Source organism: Monodon monoceros, unplaced genomic scaffold, assembly GCF_005190385.1.
Source record: "Monodon monoceros isolate NGI ecotype Baffin Bay Population unplaced genomic scaffold, NGI_Narwhal_1 Super_Scaffold_21, whole genome shotgun sequence".
Lineage (NCBI taxonomy): Eukaryota > Metazoa > Chordata > Mammalia > Artiodactyla > Monodontidae > Monodon > Monodon monoceros.
In genome coordinates, this window is record NW_021703778.1 from 81,313,836 (window position 1) to 81,335,049 (window position 21,214).

General features: G+C 40.9%; 1 protein-coding gene and 1 long non-coding RNA gene across 3 annotated transcripts in view; one reads left to right on the forward strand and one right to left on the reverse strand.

The window, feature by feature from the left end:
* LOC114903553 (aromatase) overlaps positions 1–21,214 on the forward strand; it is a 115,752-nt gene that overhangs the window by 84,540 nt on the left and 9,998 nt on the right. For both annotated transcript variants that reach the window (XM_029236427.1, XM_029236426.1), the window contains 3 exons: positions 4,004–4,154; positions 17,082–17,236; positions 19,766–19,942. In XM_029236427.1, the coding sequence (XP_029092260.1) occupies positions 4,004–4,154; positions 17,082–17,236; positions 19,766–19,942 (483 nt within the window). The remainder of the gene's footprint in view (positions 1–4,003; positions 4,155–17,081; positions 17,237–19,765; positions 19,943–21,214) is intronic.
* The window catches only part of LOC114903558, a 94,707-nt gene continuing 92,241 nt past the window's right edge, over positions 18,749–21,214 (reverse strand). The window contains exon 3 of the long non-coding RNA XR_003795746.1: positions 18,749–18,831. This is a non-coding gene — a long non-coding RNA (uncharacterized LOC114903558). The remainder of the gene's footprint in view (positions 18,832–21,214) is intronic.

The following is a 21,214-nucleotide window of genomic DNA, read 5'->3' on the forward strand; positions in this document are numbered from 1 at the left end:
AGAAACCTCTGGCCCAGGCTGAGATCCTGCGACTCCTGGTTGGGGAAGGGAAGGTGAGGACACTGGCCTTGTTGGATGGGTCTTGCTGACCAATACTTCTGAACTCCTTTTGCCAGATCCCTCCAATCACTGGCTCTCTGGGTTCTTAGCTTTATACATATGGGGAATCTCAGGGTCAGTGAAGCCAAAGAGTTGAGAGGGTACAATGAGCCAAAGCCCTCTAGTAAGCTACAGTTTTCAAAGCAGTTTCACACCCACTTTCTCTTGTGAACCTCTGGGCACTCTGGTGAGTTGAGTGTGTTGATGCCTATCTTACAGATGAAGAAACTGAGACTTAAAGAGGCTAGGTGTCCATAACTAGTAAGTGATGAAACTGGGACTCAAATCTAAGCTCCTGAGAGGCCCTGCATTATCAGGTGATGGGGACAGGGGGGTCGAGGAGTGTGCAAAGGTGACACACATAGGCAGAGGACTTAGTGCCAGCGAGGGCCGTGAGGGTTCGGAGAGGAAAGCATCATTCCTATTTGGGGGTTTTGTAAGCTTCAATTTGGGGAAACTGACCCAGTTCACTGATCTCTGCCAGGACTACAGTTACCTGGCACCTGGCAGCTCTCCCTTCCCCAGTGATACAGGGCAATGCCCAACCTTGCACGTGGGTCCTCTCCCCCAGAGGCCCTCTCTGCCCTGGGCACCACATTCTTTATGGGAGCACTGGAAAAAAAGGACATGGCAATAGTCTCCTTTTGCTCATTAAAAATACAGAAAATGCACAAATAAACATGTCATCACAGACAGGACAAGAAGTAGGATGTTAGCAGCATCCTGGAAACTCCTCTTGTGCCTTTTCAATCATACCCTCTCTCATTTCCAGAAGTAAATAACCTTCTATTTCTTAACGATTGCTCCCCTGCTTTTTTTTTTTTATAGATTTTTCACCTAATTTCATATTCCAAACAACATACTTTAGTTTTGCCTGGTTTTACATGCTTTAGCGATAGAATCCTACATTATTCTTCTGTCTTGCTTTTTTTGCTCACTTTTTTGCCTGTGGGTTTCATCCAGGTTGTGGCATGCAGCTGCAGTTCATATGGTATGCAGTTATATGAACACCCCATGGTTTAATCTCCCATTCTACTGTTGATGGACATTTAGGGTGTCTCCAGCTTGGGGCTATTGTGAACAGCGCTGCTATGAACATTCCTGTGCATTGGACTCTCTAGGGTGTATACCCAGCATGGAACGTAACAGCTTCTTGATTAGGACAGAGGGTGGGAGGCCCCAGCTGTTGGCTTCATGGAGGCCATCTCTGCACAAAAATGCAGTGAAGTATTTACTGCTCCTCTGAGGGTGTGCAAGAGACTCCTGTACTCACACATGCCTAGATGAGCATTCCCAAATCTGAGAAGCAGAGAGCAGTGTAATGTGGACACAACCAGAGTATTTCCCTAATATTCTACCAAAATTTCTCCCCCCCCCCCCGGGCATTCTTCTCTCCAACCAGAAGGTATAAGATATACACGTTAACTGAAAGGATCATATTGTGTGATAATTATGTGATTTTGTGCTTTTTTTCACATTCCTTTTCCCTGCCCAGGATCTGATGGGGACCTAGTTATACTTACCATACCATCACAGGTCCCTAACTTGGAGCTAGTGTCTATACCTAGTAAGATTTCAGGGTTTGTTGGATGAATTAAGTTGAAATACGATTGACTGCTGAAGACTCAAACTCTGATTCTCTTATGGTTAAAACACACCGGTTCTCAGCCTTAGCAGAGTTCATCACAATCTCCCTTTTTCAATAGATACAGCTCTTCACTGTCATATTTTAAATTTGATTGGCGGTTTCCAAATACTAAGACTTTCCACATAGCAACAAACATTTAGATAAAACATGGAAAGTGCAGCCTTTCATTTGTATGTCTTTGTGCCTCATGGCCATAGTATATGAAGTAAATCTTTGTTGAAAAAGTCTATTCCCAAATAGACTGGTGTTTGACTTCACATGGATTAAATGTATGAGATATAAGATATTTTTCCATTTTTATCAAAATGTAAATACACCTAAAATATTCTAAATAAGGATGACATTTAAAACTTCATTCTTTACACAAGTCTAATAAATTGTAAAAATTCATTCAGGAAACATTTATTGAGGATCTACAATGTTTCAAGCTGTAAATACAAAGTGTTTTGTTATTATGCATATTTGTATTGATAAAAGGTCAGTATGTCTGATTAAATTTTAAGGAAATATGTATACAATCAAATCAGCTTATTTCTTTTTGAGAACTCAATGAAATTAGTTTAATATAAAGTCATCTGACTATGTAACTGTATAATGTAGTGTTATGAGAACAATCTTAAGATTAAGAACCCTTGATCCAAAGAACTCAAATTCTTATATTGGTTCTATAGACATTAACAAAGAACTTTAAAGACAAAAGAACCTGGTAGTATTTGCTACATTAATCCTGCTAATGCAAAGTTATGGATTAAACCCTGTTTGCCAAATTTGGGACTGAACTTCCACTTTAGATGAGTCATGCAAAAAGTCAGATTATCTAAGGAGTTCACTGGTGGCCTAATGGTTAGGATCCCTAGCTTTCACTGCCATGGCCCACGTTCAGTCAGGGAACTGAGATCCTGCAAGCCATGCTGCACAGCCAAAGAAAACAAAACAAAACAAAAACTTAGATTATCTAAATTATTATAGCACTGTACTGTCTCAGACAGTTGTGTGAGTTTTGGCTCCAGGACTATTTCACTGACAGAATGGAATTAAAGGAGTAAGATACAGAAATGGTATAACTTTACAATGAAACTCCTAAAACCATTCCAACAAGCTTCTGACGAACTTTTCACCACCACCACTAAAATCAAACTACCAAGTTTGTTCTCTGATACAAGCAACAGCAACTCCCCTGGCTGCTCACCAGATTCACACTCCTCACAATTCTGTCATTGCCTACGTCAGCAAGGGTGTAAGGGCCACGGCTCTTCACTAAAACCACATCACTGGACTCAGACTCTGGTCTAGACACAGATCACACACACTGCCTCATTCCTCAGTGCTTAGCTTTATTTCGTCTAATGAGATTTAGCTTAAGATTCTCTTCTTAAACCAAACCCTTTTTGAAGGAAATAAAAAAGGAATGCATGCTTTTTATTTTTTAAACCCCACATTTGTTTACTTATTTATTTTTAGCTGTGTTGGGTCTTCGTTTCTGTGCGAGGGCTTTCTCTAGTTGTGGCAAGCGGGGGCCACTCTTCATCGCAACATGCGGGCCTCTCACTATCACGGCCTCTCTTGTTGCAGAGCACAGGCTCCAGATGCGCAGGCTCAGTAGTTGTGGCTCACGGGCCTAGTTGCTCCGCGGCATGCGGGATCCTCCCAGACCAGGGCTCGAACCCGTGTTCCCTGCATTAGCAGGCAGATTCTCAACCACTGTGCCACCAGGGAAGCCCCAGGAATGCATGCTTTTTGTTTGGACATTGTCTTTGCAGGCCATGTTTCTCACAGTTAAAAAGATGACACCAAAACCACAAATTAACTCAAATCCACCCACTCCATTGACTGGTGCTTTCAAACCCAGTTTTCAGACAAAACTAGCAGCCAGACAGATCTGTCAACTTGTCACTTGTCCTGGCTTCCATGCCTGTTACCAGAGGGACTGATCGACTTGTATTTGAAACCCATAGACACCGTTTAACACAGCAAGAATAGACTAGACACCTATTCCAGTTTGTTCAGACAGAAGTGATTGAGACCAAATGGAACTGGTGTGGTGTCAACTGGACAACTTTTTACTCATGGAGCTGTGAAGAGCCTCATGTTAACTTGTGTTGTGGTTTTAATCATTTTGTGTATGTGATTCACCTCTATACATCAGAAGATGTAAAAGGACATGTAGATATAAAGGAATAAGAACAACAGTAATTTAAAGTACTTCGTCTTTTTGGTGTTACGGAAATACTGATTGTAATCTGATGACTTTCCTAGGTCCTGGCTATTTTCTGGGAATTGGGCCCCTCATTTCCCACTGCAGGTTCCTCTGGATGGGGATCGGCAGTGCCTGCAATTACTACAACAAGACGTATGGTGAATTCGTGAGAGTCTGGATATGTGGAGAGGAAACCCTCATTATTAGCAAGTAAGTCTGTTAATAATCAGTGACATATTTTAAAAATCAAGGCTGGGATATTTCCTATTAAAAATCAAACTTATTTTGATATTTTGCCATCTTTGTTTCCAAAGTTATGTTTTCATTACTTAAAGGTGAGTGATTCCCAGGTAAAAATCTAACATTTGAGACAAGTAGAATAATTGGGTCTTGTTTGAAGCCAGAGGTACATATAAAGAACTCTGGGAAGACTGAAAATTATTCAAAATCTCTCTGAGCAGTGAATGTGGAAACTTAGAATACAGGTGATTTGGTTCTGACAAAACACACTTGAGGGAGAGGTATTATCTTTTATGCTTTCCTATTTCCTAAGATTTTGGTCTTAGCTATACAAGTAAGCATCAAAACAAACAAGCAATAATAGCAACAACAACAAAAAACACCTGAGGAAAAAAATTCTGACTGTATCAATTCGCTGATGTGTTTCTAATGCCAGGCTACTGAGAAACTCTGGGAGGACAGACAGCAGATGAAGAAGTCATTCATACTCTGCTCTCCTATTGGTGACTGTGTGCCAGTGTCCTTGCTGAGTGATTTTATATAAATTAGGAACAATATTGCCTATTAAAAGAAATGGTATTCTCCTGCTCCCCATACACTTAATATTTTCCAGATAACTTTAGCAGACTGAATTTACTCCAGGGTTAACAAAATATGCATTGACTAAAGAACTAGCTTTGTGAAATATTAGTTTTCTTACTGATTGATCATGGAAAATGAAGAGTTTATAAGAGAGCACATATCATAGATGTTCAGCTATCTTTGCTAGATTTTTAGCAAAGCTATCTGCCAAAATGTCTCATTAATGAGTTTTTACATTTATAATCCCTGACAGAGATTTACCCACAAACTAAGACTGACCAGGGTATTTTACTGATTTATTAGAATTGTTTCTTCATATACACAGACTATTGCCCAGAAGTAAGTGAAGCATTTCTGGAAACTGCATTGATTTTTTTTTCAGGCCATGATGATATACATCATTTCTGAAACTACCATGGTGAACTCAAAGCCCAATTCTTTGAACCAAATACTTGAAAGAAGGGAGCAGGGGAGAAAAAACATGTTATCCTTCCAAATATTTCTACCTATCCAAGAATGTTATTTTCAACCAAACTAATATCTCGGTTTTTGCCTGTTTTTTTTTTTCATTTCACTCAGTTTGGTGGTGTAAAAGTTTGAAGAGTAGCTAAGGCAGACCATGTTACACATCTAACCATAAATAGCTTCAGGTGGAAATGTCATTTCATTGGGTTCACAGTGAAACACCCCAGTGCAGCGGTTCTCAGACAGTGGCCCCCAACCAGCAGCATCCACGTATCTGGGAACTTGTGAGAAATGCCCATTCTTGGGTCCCACCCTGACCCACTAAATAAGAAAATCTGGGGGCGGGGCCCAGCGATCTGTTTCCACGAGCCCTCCAGGTGATTCTGAGGCACACTTCAGTTTCAGATCCACTGCTCTAATGGCAAGGCCAGAGTTACTCTTGGATTTTACTTCTCTTGGTCTATGGAGCTCTGCCTAGCCAAATTTAAGTGAATTTGATATGCTCTCATTTTCAAAATCAACACTTTACTCACTTGTGCAACTGACTAGAGCCTCAAAAATGTTCTGGAACAGATGGCGATTGGGCTTGGAGGACTGGGACACTGCCTTCTGCTCTTTGATCCCCCAGCACAGCAAGTTGCTTTCCAGCCCTCCTCAAGTCAGTGTCTGCCTTCCCTGTCACCGCTTTCCCTCAGATACAGGCAAAGGGACCTGCAGGATATTCATCCAAAAGGATCACGCCTGCAGCTCAGTATCTAGAGCAGCGCTTCTCACCCAGGCTGCACATTAAAGTCACCCAAGGAGCTGTTCAAAACCCCACTGCCCAGGCCACAACCCAACTGTTACAGTCTCTTGATGGGGTAGACCCAGGCATCGGTAGTGTTTAGAGCCCCAGGTGATTCCAATGTGCTGCAGAGCTTGAGGGAGGAGAGAAGGTAAGAAGCTTCTGGGGCAGGGGGCCTTTCCCTGGGGTTGGGGAAACACCTAAGCAGGTTGGAGGGGTTTTGTGTAATTTTCTTACCCCTAAGTGTAGCTCAGGTGCTGGGAGTGCAAGACTAGACCTGGAGGGAAGAATGAAGCACGTGAGAAAGGACCAGAGGACCAGGACAGAAATTGCTCTTAGACACTAGGTACTTAGATCACCAGATAAATTCCCAGGAACCCCAAAGGCAATTCCTGAAACAGGACCCTCGTTACAGCACAGGTGGCATCTGATCACTCTGCTATCTTAGTTAGGGAAGTGACCTTAGCCACCCTGACAGGGTCAGGTGCTGATTCACGCTGAGGAGCTGGACAATAACCCACCCTGCCCTTCCCCCAGCTCTCCCAGTTCTTTCCCTGTTCTGTCCTCATAGGCTTTTCTCTGGTTGGAGTCTGTGTTCTCTATAATTGCCTCTGAGCCGCTCAATTTTGTTGTTAAGGGCTGAGCTCCCCGCGGGAATAGGACATGTTTGTCCCCATCTCCTTCCCTTGTGTGCTCTTCAGGTCCTTCCAGAACTACCGGTACCTCTTGAAAAGACTCCATTGGACCTCAGAAAGCCTCTTCTTTTTCTTTGAATAGTTTGCCAGATTTTTTCTCTTTTGAAAAGTTTGACATGTGTAGTCATTACAACTGTGCTGAGATTATGCCCCAACTTTCAAGTAAATTTACAGGGAATTCATTCATTTATTTTGTAAGCATCCACTATTGAGAATTTATACTAAGCACTGGATGATCCTAATCTATCATAGTCATTATTGGCTCTCCATTAATTCATTAAATAAATATTTATTAAGAACTTATTATGTACAACAGGTTATCATGAACAAATCAGCCCCAAATCCCTGCCCTTGTAGAGGAATATATTGTTACAGTGTTAATACACCAACAATAACAGGGTAAAACATAGTATAGCAGTAGGGTGAATGACTGTCTTGGTTTACTTGGGACCAGAGGATTTCCCACGTTGTGGGATTTTTAATCTAAAACTCAGATAGACCAGGATGGTTGTCCACACTACTAGCAGGTAGATATGGGCTATACAGAAGATAAGGTGGGTGGAGCAACTTTGCGATGGGGAGAAATCAGGATTCCATTTCAGATATTTTGACTTGACTTGCCTAGTACCGCCGAACGGGAAGTTAAGAAGGAAGGTCAGAAACTAGCAAAGGAGGCTGAGAAGGACAGCCACACAGAGAAGGGAAAACCAGGAGAGTGTGGTGGTCTGAAAGCCAGGCGAGAATGCATGTCAGGGAGGATGGAATTGTCAACTCTCCAGATAGTGCCACATGACTGGACAGAGATGTGAGCATTGCATTTAGCACCAGGGAGGTCATGGGTGACCTTGATAAGGGCAGTTTCAATGGAGTTCTGGGGGCAAAAGTCTGACCACTGTAGAGAATGGGGAGAGAAGAATTGGAGGCAGCAGGTATAGACACTCTTTCCAGGAGTTTGCCATAAAGGAGGCAGAGAAATGGAACAGAGCTGAAAGGGATGTTTGGTCCAAGGAGCTTTTATTTGTTAAGATACAAGATATTATGACATGTGTGTTTTGATGGAAATGATGAGTTACAGACGAAAGTGTTGATGCAGCACACAAAAGGAGTGTGCCAGGTGAGATGACAAGGGGGTCCAGGTAACAAGTGGACGTGGCCTTGAAAAGGGACACGCAGGTTCATCCACAGTAACAGGAGGGAAGGCTGAATATATGGGCACTGATCCTGGTGGTTGGACTTGCAGAGGTTCCAGTTGCTTCTGTTTTCTCAACAAAATAGGAAATGAAGTCTGTAGTTGAAATAAAGGTGAGAAGTACAACACTGGGGGACAGAGGAGACAGGATATAACAGTCATCCAGGAAAGTGAGAGAGTGACTGGACTTGGGAAATGTAGTAGAATTGCCAGCTGCACTAAGGGCTCACTTGAATTTAACTGAGACCTGCCAGTGTGTGTGTGTGTGTGTGTGTGTGTGTGTGTGTGTGTGTGTGTGTCCATGTGCATGTATGGTTTTTTCCCTGGCCCCATTCAACTGCCAGGTGCAAGCACAGAGTAAGCTAAACTGAGAGCTGGATTTAGCCAGGGTTGAGGTTTTACCAGGCAATTAGGACAAAGTAAGCAGAGGGTCAAGGGACTTGAGGATGCATGGAAGGGAGAGACTCTAATGATCGACAAGAAAATAGTTTTCCAACTTTCTAGTAAGAAAAGTTCAAATGAACAGGAAAGTTAGAAGAGCAGTCCTCCCCCCTTTTTCCCCATGACCTTGACCTTCTGAAAAGACCACATCAGTTGCCTTACAGGATGTCCCACATTCCAAATCTCTCTTACTGTCTCATTATGGTGTCATTGAACATATTCTTCTATTCACGGTATTGCTTATAAACTGAACACTAGGTCTATAGGCTCTATTCGATTCAGGTTAATTGTTGTGTAATAATACGTTCCTGTTAGTCCTAGGCACTTCACATTGCATCACATCAAGAGACCAGGGAAGGTGTTCCCATATTAGAGATACTAAATTTGGTCAGCTTAGGGTGGTTACAGTCAGATCTCTCTGTTACAAAGATTCTTTTTCTCTTGCAGTAACCTCAGTATCAAACCTGGGTAAGGATATTAGAGGGCAAAGGACAGGGAAAATGTGGTAAGATTGATGGAGTGTAAGTCACAAGCACAGAACAGGTCTACACAAGGCAAGTGTTTATAAAATTTTGGTACCAAATATTCCATTGATTGTCTCCCTTGTATTCCTAGTACTCATCAATCTTGAATCTGACCACAGGTGTCTGAGTTCTTTAAACTCAGAATGGGAGGGTGGCTTTTTCTTTACCACCTAAGGACTTACTTCCTGGCTACTTTTCATTTTGAAGAGACGTTAGGTTTGCCATCGTTGGAGATGTCTTTTGACCTCAGTCACATTTCAAGAAGAATAATGACCCCCAGGGATCAGGCATCTTATACTACCCACTGTTCCTTCTGAGCCTGGGAACTCACTTGGTCTCTCCTCAGTGGTAAGAAGTCCTCACTCTCCCAGTCAGCCAGTCAGTCAGTCAGTCAGTCAGTCAGTCAGTCAGTCAGTCAGTCAATGTAACATCTCCCTCACCTGGTGTTACAGGCCGGCCCGCATTGTGGGAAGGAGGTCTCTACTATTCTCCTTAATGTCAGGAGAGCTCTGGGCTGGCATCCCTAGTTCATCACCAACCTTCCCTTCTTCACTTTCCTGATTTACTCCAGTTAGATAAAGCCTAATTTTCATAAGTGATCTTGTTTTAAATTGCTTGTTCTTAGTCACACTTGGCTTGCTGTGTATATCACTTCTGTCTTGCCTATTTTGTTCTTTGCCAAGTCAGAGCCTCTATCTCAGGATAACTGAGATGTTGGCGCCCCCTAAAGAACACATCGATTTTAAATGGTAGCTCTTTATTAACTAACATTTAACTTAGTTTAAATTTGGGTTCAAGTTTTTAATTGACCAGTAATTCCTCAAAACATATGGACAGACCAATGTGTTTTATGATATACTCAAAAGCTCTAAAGGTCAGAGCAGAAAAATAGTATTCTGTTTGTCAACTAATCACTTAAAAGTTGTAGATCTGAGTTTGTGAGTAAAGAGTATACAAATTACTTACTTTCTGCTTTAATTATAGAATGAGGTAGTGGAAGGTAAGAAAGCTAGAGGTCTGAAATCTATTAATTAATAAGAATTTCAGTCTTTTGTATAGCATGGTGTTTCCATACAGGACAAAATTTTGGCTAGTTGGTCAAATTAATTCCCTGGAATACAAATAGAAGCATCTGGATTTTTGTTTTTTGCTTTTATAGTTGCTAGGAAGATAAAAACTTGTCCAAAACTTAGGGTAATTTGAATATTATCTGGAATTATATCAAAAGTATATTTGACTTAGTAGAAAGTATTTTGATTTGAAAATAAGATTTTCTTCCTGAAATATATATCAAGTAAATAATTTATTCATATAATAATTCTGTCTTCATTTCACAGAACTGCCATTATTTCAGGGCCTTTCTTTTAAAGTTTAAGTGGGACCTTGGAATCCATCACAAATGTGTGGGTTTGGCTAGTACTTAGCCCACAGCATTATCTACTCAGCCAGAGCTGAGCTCTTTTAGCCCAGGGTCTCCTATGGCAATATGTCCTCACAGGCATTTACTGAACAACCTCATTAAGGCAAAGTCATCCGTTTAGGAGCCAGTTGCAATTTGGATAGAGAGGAGCTAGTGAGAAGATGGCCACCCTAGCCCAGTGCAAGAACAGTTATGTAGGTTATAGTAGCTACTCCCCATCTTTGAGGGTTATGTGTTCAGAAGACACCCATAGTAGGAGAATTTGCAGTTGAGAAACAGAATTTTAGTACAGAAGTGGCGAGGAAGAACTAAAGTTGTAGTGAACACACGAAAACGTGTACAATATTTACTTCACCAAAATAAGGGAAAAAATAACAACTAAAATAAAGCTAACACCAGAAATATGTTATGCATCTTGAATTTGCAGTTGAGCACTGTGCAATTCCTTCCATCTTCTATCCCCTGCACACCAGATTCTCCCTCATTTGCAGTTATCAAAAAGATATTTATAAATATATTTTACTTTCCTGCTATAATACACATATTTTCTGTTTATTCCTCTGCCCAAATGTTTGGTTCCTTTCTGATGTCATGATTTGTGTCTCTGAACTCCACTCTGGCCTTGGAGACATGGGATAATGGGTAATCCTCATGTGGGAAAGTTCTGGAAGATCTATTTTAACTTCCCTAGCAGACCTGAACAGGTTAGCTCTTGAGCCCCAAAGTTAAGGGTTCAATCACTTTAGCTCTGCCTATGGCAGCTCCTCACCAGAGCACACAGGATGGGCAACTTTTATATACTTTCTGGCTCCTGCCCTGTAAACATGGCCAAAACACAGACTAATGCATTGGCTTTCTTCATGTCTCCTGTAGCTGCACTGCAGAAAACCTCTACTCCTTCTCTGCTCTCCACTCTTTTTAATTCCCAAACTCCACTTCCTTTTTCTGATTATCTCCAAGAAAAATGCCTATCAATTTAAAGCTACTCGAGTGGAAATTTTTTGAAGTTGCAGAACTGCCATGCTTACATGTTACTAAGGGGAATTTGCACTTGGCCGTGTGGTCCATGTATAAACACTATGACATAAACCCTGTAATCTGAAGAGCCTGTTGTCCTGCCCCACAGAGGAGTCTGGATAACGTGCTTGGAACAGCTTTGCCAGCATGGGGAGGTGGAGGGTGATACATGAGACCTTGTCTGTGCCTGAGCACAAACCCTGTGGTCCTATTGTCTACTCAGCAGCAGAGTCAGTCGAGGGCCCCACACCTCAGAGGTGGCATTACCAGGGTCATAGGTAAAAAGGCTGGAACTTGGAGGGAGGTGGCTGAGACATGACTTCTCTTTCCTCCCTCCCTCACCATATCTAGGTGCCCCTGTGGGTAAGGATTTTGGGGTGGCTGTCTGCACCTCCTTCTGCCCTGGTCTGTCTGCCGTGTATCCTCACTGAACTGACTTTCCTCGTTACCTTTAGATAATCTCGTTTGATTTCTCCAAGGGGTGTTTGGTGTTCAGTCTTCGCCTATAATACAAACAACTGGCACTTATGAAAAAAATGGACATACAAACACCACATGTCCTGCTTATATCTTCCTATGCTCTGATAAACTCCATCCCGTCTGTGTTCATACCCCCTCCATCTCACTCATCATAAGGAGGGTCAACCACATAGCTTATTAACAAGGACATTTTGGACTTCCAGCTTCCTGAGCAGTGCTCATCATGGTCACAGACACCACTTAGCCCTCATCCAGGTAGCCTGCTTCTGTCTAGGCCCTGCATGAACCTTTTCCAACCTCAGCCCCTTTCCGCAGGAAATGCAGTCACCTGCAGAATTTCTTAATTTTTCTCTTGGTAGATGAAAATTAGTTTATACCACCCACACTTGATTCTTAACTTCATGAGTTCCCAACAGACATTCTTTTCTTCTAAAGTCCCTCTTTTACTGAGCAGTGAATGAGGAGTCTCTCTCCTCCCCAAATCCTCATAAACATAGGTTCATCTCAGCTGTTTCCTCTCAAGCCTTCCCTGTGCTGCTTGCATCCACTATCTAATAAACCCACCCCACCTTTTATCCTGAAGAGAATAACTATCCATTTATGCTTTCAATTATTTTAAAATATTATTCATTAATTTTATTCAAGGCATATTTATCACGTATGTACATTGGCAGATCTAATAAAAGTAAGCAAAATAAACAATGTGAAATCAGGGGCTTTTATAATTATTAGCATTTTTACATTTTATAGTAGCTTATAATATAGGTGTTATTATTTGTGTCAGTATTGAAAATAAAGGGAATAAATATTTTCCCCAATGTCATATATATGGTAACTATTGAGGTCAGGATGCAGACCCATACCTTTTGGGGGTGTTTTTGAGTTTAGTGTTTTTAAAATTTTTTATTGAAGTAGAGTTGACTTACAATGTTTTGTTAGCTTCAGGTGTACAGCACAGTGATTCAGTTATATACATATATATATATATATAGGCAGACCCATATGTTTTGTTTTGGGTTTTTTTTGACTTTAGTCTTTTTAAAATTTTTTATTGAAGTAGAGTTGACTTACAATGTTTTGTTAGCTTCAGGTGTACAGCCCAGTGATTCAGTTATATATATTCAGTTTTATATATATATATATATATATATATATATATATATATATATACACACACACACACGTTTTCAGATTCTTTTTCCTTATAGGTTATTACAAAATATTGAGTATAGTTCCCCATGCTATACAGTTAAGTCCTTGATGGCTATCTATCTCATATACAGTAGTGTGTATATATTAATCTCAACCCCCTTTCGCCTTTGGTAACTGTATGTTTGTTTTCTATGTATCTTTCTGTTTTGTAAATAAGTTCATTTGTATCTTTTTTTTTTTAGATTCCACATATAAGCGATATCATATATTTTTGTTTGACTTACTTCACTTACTATGATAATCTCTAGCTCCATCCATGTTGATGCAAATGGCATTATTTCATTCTTTTTAATGGCTGAGTAATATTCCATTGCATATATGTACCACATCTTCTTTAACCATTCATCTGACGATGGACATTTAGGTTGCTTCCATGTCTTGGCTATTGTAAATAGTGCTGCTGTGAAAACTGGGGTGCATGTATCTTTTCCAATTATAGCTTTCTCTGGGCATATGTCCAGGAGTGGGATTGCTGGATCATATGGTAACTTGATTTTTAGGTTTTAAAGGAAACTCTATACTGTTTTCCATAGTGGCTGCACCAATTTACACTCCCACCAACAGTGTAGGAGGGTTCCTTTTCCTCCACACCTTCTCCAGCATTTGTTATTTGCAGACTTTTTAATGATGGCCATTCTGACTGGTGTGAGGTGATACCTCATTGAAGTTTTGATTTGCAGTTCTCTAATAATTAGCAATGTTGAGCATTTTTTCATGTGCCTGTTGGCCATCTGTATGTCTTCTTTGGAGAAATGTCTATTTAGCTCATCTGCCCATTTTTTGATTGGGTTTTTAAATTGAATTGTATGAGCTGTTTGTATATTTTGTAAATTAATCCCTTGTCAGTCGCATCATTTGCAAATATTATCTCCCATTCTGTAGGTTGTCTTTTTGTTTTGTTTATGGTTTCCTTTCCTGTGCAAAAGCTTTTAAGTTCAATTAGGTCCCGTTTATTTTTTTTAATTTATTTACTTTTTAAAATTTTTGGCTGCTTTGGGTCTTTGTTGCTGCGCGTGGGCTTTCTCTAGTTGGGGCGAGCAGGGGCTACTCTTCATTGCTGTGTGCAGGCTTCTCATTGCGGTGGTTTCTCTTGTTGCAGAGCATGGGCTCTAAGCGTGTGGGCTTCCGTATTTGCAGCATGTGAGCTCAGTAGTTGTCACTTGCAGGCTATAGGCGTGCAAGCTCAGTAGTTGTGGCGCACAGGCTTAGTTGCTCCGTTGCATGTGGTATCTTCCTGGACCAAGGCTCGAACCCATGTCCCTTGCATTGGCAGGTGGATTCTTAACCACTGTGCCACCAGGGAAGTCTGGTCCCATTTATTTTTGTTTTTATTTCCATTAATCTAGGAGACATATCTAAAAAGATATTGCTGCAATTTATGTCAAAGAGTGACCTCCCTGTGTTTCCCTCTAGGAGTTTTATAGTATCCGGTCATACATTTAGGTATTTAATCCATTTTGAGTTTATTTTTGTATATGGTGTTAGAGAATGTTTTAATTTCATTCTTCTACATATAGCTGTCCAGTTTTCCCAGCACCACTTATTGAAGAGACTGTCTTTTCTCCATTGTATACTCTTGCCTCCTTTCTCATAGATTAATTGACCATAGGTGCGTGGGTTTATTTCTGGGCTTTCTATCCTGTTCCATTGATCTATATTATTGTTTTTGTACCAGTACCATACTATTTTGATTACTGTTAACTCTGCAGTATAAACTGAAGTCACGGAGCCTGATCCTCCAGCTCCGTTTTCCTTTCTTAAGATTGCTTTGGCTATTCAGGGTCTTTTGTGTTTCCACACAAATTTAAATTGTTTTCATTCTAGTTCTGTGAAAAATGCCATTGATAATTTGCCATTGCAATGAATCTGTAGATTGCCTTGGGTAGTATAGTCATTTTAACAATATTGATTCTTCCAGTCCAAGAACACAGTATATCTTTCCATCCATTTGTGTCGTCTTCAATTTCTTTCATCAGTGTCAGTGTCTTAATAGTTTTCAGAGTACAGATCTTCTGCCTCCTTAGGTAGGTTTATTCCAGGTATTTTATTCTTATTGATGTGATGGTAAATGACTTTTTTCCTTAATTTCTTTTTCTGATCTTTCGTTGTTTGTGTATTTTTGCAATATCTACAAATCAATCAGTGTGACATACCACACTAACAAACTGAAGAATAAAAATCATATGATGGGCTTCCCTGGTGGTGCAGTGGTTAAGAATCCACCTGCCAATGCAGGGGACATGGGTTCGAGCCCTGGTCTCGGAAGATCCCACATGCCGCGGAGCAACTGAGCCCATATGCCACAACTACTGAGCCTGTGCTCTATAGCCCGAGAGCCACAACTCCTGAAGCCTGCACAACTAGACCCTGTGCTCCACGACAAGGAAGCCACCGCAATGAGAAGCCTGCGCACCACAACAAAGAGTAGCCCCTGCTCGCCGCAACTAGAGAAAGCCCGCGCAGAGCAATGAAGACCCAACACAGCCAAAAATAAATAAAAATAAAATAAAATAAATAAAACATTTTAAAAAGTATTAAAAAATCATATGATCATCTCAATAGATGCAGAAAAAGTATTTGGTAAAAATTAACATCCATTTATGAAAAAAACTCATCAGAAAGTGGGCATAGAGAGAACCTACCTCAACATAATAAAGGCCATATATGATAAACACAAAGCTAACATCATACTCAATGGTGAAAAGCTGAAAGCATTTCCTCTAAGATCAGGAACAAGACAAGGATGCCCACTCACCACTTTTATTCCACAAAGTTGTGGAAATCCTAGCCACAGCAATCGAAGAAGGAAAAGAAATAAAAGGAATACAAACTGGAAAGAAGTAAAACCGTTACTGTTTGCAGATGACATGATACTATACATAGAAAACCCTATCCTTTCAATTATCCAAATTATCCACTCTTCCTTCAAATGCCGTAGCCTTACTTATAAGCAGTCTTAATAAAACATCTTCACACCAAAGTGAGCTCCTCTGCAGAAGAATTCTGTACCACTGTCCTAAGAAGACAATATTCTCCTCACACATGGAGGCCCCATGACGTCTTCAGCTAGGATTTTACAACATGTGATAATGCTCATTGCCTTATTGTGCCCCAATTAGAGTAGGATTTGGGGCAGGAAGCAAGACCTGAAGGAGGACATGGGTGGGGAGGGGCTGCCTGCTCCTTCCTAGTTGCTCTGAAGACCCAGCTCAGGCCTTAAGAGCCAGGCCTGGGGGTGGGAATAGAGGGCAGAGCAGTGGAAGAGGAACCAGGAAGTTCAAGGAAGCCTGGGTTCCTGGCAAGGTCCCAGGGTTGCCACAGTAAGGGCTATGTAATGGCTCAGCGTGTCCTATGTCCTGGGAGAACTCTGTGACCCTGGAGACCTTGATGAATCATGATGGACGCAGAGCCCCAAGACAGCTGCTGTCACCACCACAGAGAGCCTTCCGGGCCCAGCCCAGCCAGCCAAGCCCAGGGCCAGAGGTGCCCAGGAGATGTCATTCAGTCCTAGAATGATGCTCCCCTGGAGGGGCCAGGCCTGATTAGGGCCTCTGGGGGACGGGTGGTACAAGGCAGAACTGCTGCTTCCAAAACTAAAGAGGTAAGACTTCAGTTATTCCAGCAACTTCCTATTATGAGGCTCACTTCTGCATGGGGAGCACTGTCTGGAGAGGGACTGCTTGGAGGCTGGAGGCTCTCAGGAATATGGTGGTGTGGAGGATTCAGTTTCTTACAGGCTTGCAGCTCTGACCACAGTAGTGGGTAATATTTTAGAGACTAGGAGTTAAAAAGAAGGGGAAATAATGAATAACTGTGCATGTGTGTGTGTGTGTGTGTGTGTGCGCGCGTGTGTGTGTATGTATTGATCTTTAGTGATGCTCAAACAGGGAGCTAGTAGGTAGAAATGTTTCAACTGCCGAAGGAGGTTCTTGTGCTAACACAGGTGCTTATTTAATCTGAACACTAGAATTTATGCATTTTGTCAAGATCAACATGCATTTGCTATGAGAGCCAACTGGTAGTCAAACTCATTACCGTGAGTTCTCTGGACCCTTAAAAATCAACACCAAGGTTTGCTTTCTCTGCAGGTCTTCGAGTATGTTCCACATAATGAAGCACAGTCACTACACATCCCGATTCGGCAGCAAACTTGGGTTGCAGTGCATCGGCATGCATGAGAAAGGCATCATATTTAACAATAATCCAGCACTCTGGAAAGCTGTTCGACCTTTCTTTACAAAAGGTATTCTGGTGCTGGGTATAGTCTGCTCTTCTGTCTATGAATATGCCTGTCTTAAAATCATTTTTAACTTCTGCTCCTTCACAGTTTTGAAATAATAAGAGCTAACATTCATTATACATGTACTACATAGTAGGCACTGTTTTAAACACTTGATACTTTAATCCCACAGCAACTCCGTGTGGTGAATACTCTTATCACTTACATTTTACAAATGAGAAAACTGAGGGATAAAGAGGTTAAGTACCTTACCCAATTTCTACCATTAGTAAATGGTAGCAAAGAAGACAACCCCAGAACCCACATATTTAACCACTTCAATTTTGTTCTTTCTGTTTTTACATCCATTTCATGGATGTAAAAAAGAATTAGCACTCTATATACTTAAGGTCACTTCAATTAGTGTGTATGTCAATTGGTGTGTCAGCCATATCCTTGATTTAACATAGCCAACATGTTTGCTGAATCATTGGCTGACTTCCCAGATGTTTTAACAGAAAGCAATTTGCAAATAAATTAGAGAATTTTAGAACTAGAAGGGCTGTATATGTCATCTCTTTCAGCCTCTGAGTTTTATACTTAAGGAAGTACATTTCTAGAGAGCTTGTGATTTTCCCCCCAGGCAACATAGCCAGATATAGATGAACAGAAACTGGACCCCAAACCTCCTTATCTAGTGATTTCCCTCTTTACTATATGCTGCTGGAATGGAAGCCTTTGGGAAATAATCATGACCAACCTTTGACATTAACATCAGAGAAGATGGTCATGTACTAGAAACCTTATCATTGATGGAATCTGGCACTAGATGGGTTGTAGGTCTGACCAGGGACCATGGATATTCTTCCCTCCAGCCAGCCTCTGTAGTGAACCTAGATGCCTCCTGTGTGGCTGCCGAGACGGGGAAAAACTACGCCTGTCCCAGTCTAGTGGTGATCCCCCTCCACAGAGCTGCCCATCACCAAGACTCAGCACAACTCTAGCACAGATTCCACTACCTTAGTTTCCTATTGCTGCTTAACAAATTGACACAGACTTAGTGGCTTCAAACCACACATTCATTACGTTACAGTTTGATGGGTCAAAAGTCTGACATGGGTCTCATGGGGCGAAAATCAAGGCACTGATATGGCTGTGTTCCTTTCTGGAGGCTCTAGGGAGAAAGTGTTTCCTTGGCTTTTCCAGCTTCTAGAGGCTGCCCACATTCCTTGGCCTGTGACCCTTTCAGGGATATTACGTTCTGTTTATATGTTTGAAATGTGGCTTCAAGCTCTTGAACATAGAGGCAAATCATACATCAGCCTGGGAGTGATAATCAAAGCCATCCCTTCCATGCAAAGGATTGATTCATGAAGGAATCATCTGTCCCACTTCTGGATGTAACAGTCACCCAGGAAACAGCATCCCTACCTTTCATATCTCCAAGTCCTTCCTAAAGTCAGAAAGTATGCTGCCAACTCAAACTTCTTTTTTATACGTGTGGAAATGCTTAGACTCTAGGACCACTCACCAGGTCTCCTTTCTTATTTGCAAAGTGTGACATCAGGGGCTTCTGCAGCACAGTTGATTTGTTTTGTTGGAGGATCCTAACAGCAAGTCTGAATAATAAAAGACATTAAAAAACTAATTACTCCTAAAGAAAACTTAAACTTAGAACAAGGAGAAAAAGGGTTTTAAGAGTTAACACTCATGTTAGACCACCTACCATCATGACTCACTAGTGCAAAGATGGCCAGGAGGAGAACAAAGTAAGAGATCAGAGCCAGTTCACTCTACCGGGTTTCATTCATTCGTTCGTCTATTTGACAAATACATAATATATCGAGAGCTACCACGTACTACAGACTCAAAGTACAACGCTAACAGGTTGTCACTGCCCTAAAAGAGTTCCCAGTCCTGTGAGGAAGACTGCTCAAACAACAAAGATTTGTTTTGCTGTTAGGACACTGACTGAGTACAATAAATCTGGATGTAGATTGAAGAGAAACTGATATTAAAAGAAGGGTATGTTTGGTAATTTAGAAGACTAGCATTTTACACATATGACCTATAATTAAACAGGAAGCACCTTAGATCAAAAAGGTAAGATCCAATTTGAATAGTTCTATAGCAATATTCTACCACCCACTGAAACATAAAATATTACCCTGACCAAATCCAAACTGTCTTTAGAGGGAAAGGTATATAATAAATATGAAAAATCGCTGATTGGTGATTTATGATCATAAGTACTAAATACTTCATTTGTAATCTCACAAATGATATGTCATCATATGAAGAAAAGTTCAGTTTTGAATAGTTTGTTTTAAAAATATTTATTTATTCATTCGTTCATTCATTTTTAACCATAAATGTGATAACCTGCTATAGAGAAAAATAAGAGAATACAGAAAAATTATAAAGAATAATATGAAAATCTCCACCCATAATAAAAATGTGGACAATTAAGCTTCAAACACAAAATGCCAAAATTGCCTGATAGTTTGTGTGCCCTGGAGTTGGAGGCGGCTCACTCTGACATGTACCCTTCAGCTTTGTCTGGCCCCGGCCTGGTGCGCATGGTGACCGTCTGTGCTGATTCCATCACCAAGCATCTGGACAGGCTGGAGGAGGTCCGCAACGAGTTGGGCTACGTGGATGTGTTGACCCTCATGCGGCGCATCATGCTGGACACCTCTAACAAGCTCTTCCTGGGGATCCCCTTGGACGGTACTGAAATTTTCATTCTTGTGACTTGACATTGGGCCCTTTATTAAACAGGGCATGAGAAGGATAACAGACTCAAGTAAAGATATGCTCTTTTGTACACTGCTCTTCCTTAAACCTTTCTAAGTGTTCCTAAAAATTGTTCCTGGTATGTCTGCCTTGTTCACTTATATGATCATAAATATCTATAGCAGGGGCCATCTTCTATTTCATTTGTATCTATCTCGCCTCATTGCTCTAGGAAATAGGATTCTACCCACAGCTGAAACTTTACAGATGTGATCATTTGATTTGGTCATAAATATATCCTACCACCAAACCTATATATTTAACCATTACCAACCATTCTTTTGTACATGATATATACATATATACATGTATATATGTATGTATGTGTGTATATATATATATATACACACACATATACGCAAACACATATACACATTCTATCTATCTATCTACACATACATATAAGTGCACATTCATACCTCTCCCTCAAAGCTACTAGGTATGAAAACTTTGACTCTATCTATACAGTGATAAGGGTACAGAGGCTGCTGGAAACGATGATGATAACTAACATTAATTTAGTGTCTACTATGTGCCAAGCAGTATAAAAAGTTGCTTCACATAAACTTTGTCACTTAGCATTTATAACAATCCTTGCAAGATGTCTCACTCAAGAAACTGCTTTCCTCACTATATTACAGAAACAAATATTAAACACATACATGCAACTCTACCGCCAACAAAAGACCAAACATTAATCATGTGGATTCATTCCATTCTGCTGCTGTCAGCTTAATGTAATTTCTCCTGACTTGATTTCTAGCAATGCTCATTGATTCATACATTCAATCAACTAATATTTATTGAATGCCTATTTCATGCCAGGCTTAGGTTCTGGAGATAGACCAGTTGGACAAGACGAAGTCCTTGCCTTCAAAGAGTTTACATCCTAGTGGGTATATGGACAGTAAAAAACTATCTATCTAATAATATATTAGGCTATGATAAGTGCCTTAAAAAAAAAAACAAAGCAGGGCAAAGGGCTAGAAAGTGAAGGGGGAGGTCAGTGGGAGGCTGAAGCTCTTGTGGAGAGAAAGGGTGGTCAGGAAGGCCTCTGTGGAGAGGATGTCTGAAAATAGCCCAGATGAAGTGTGACGATGAGCCATGTGCAGATCTGAAGGAAGAACATCACAGGCACAAGAACAAGGCACGAGTTTCACACTTGCCCAAACCAGCTGAGCTATCACACCTGCTCCCTGATTGACC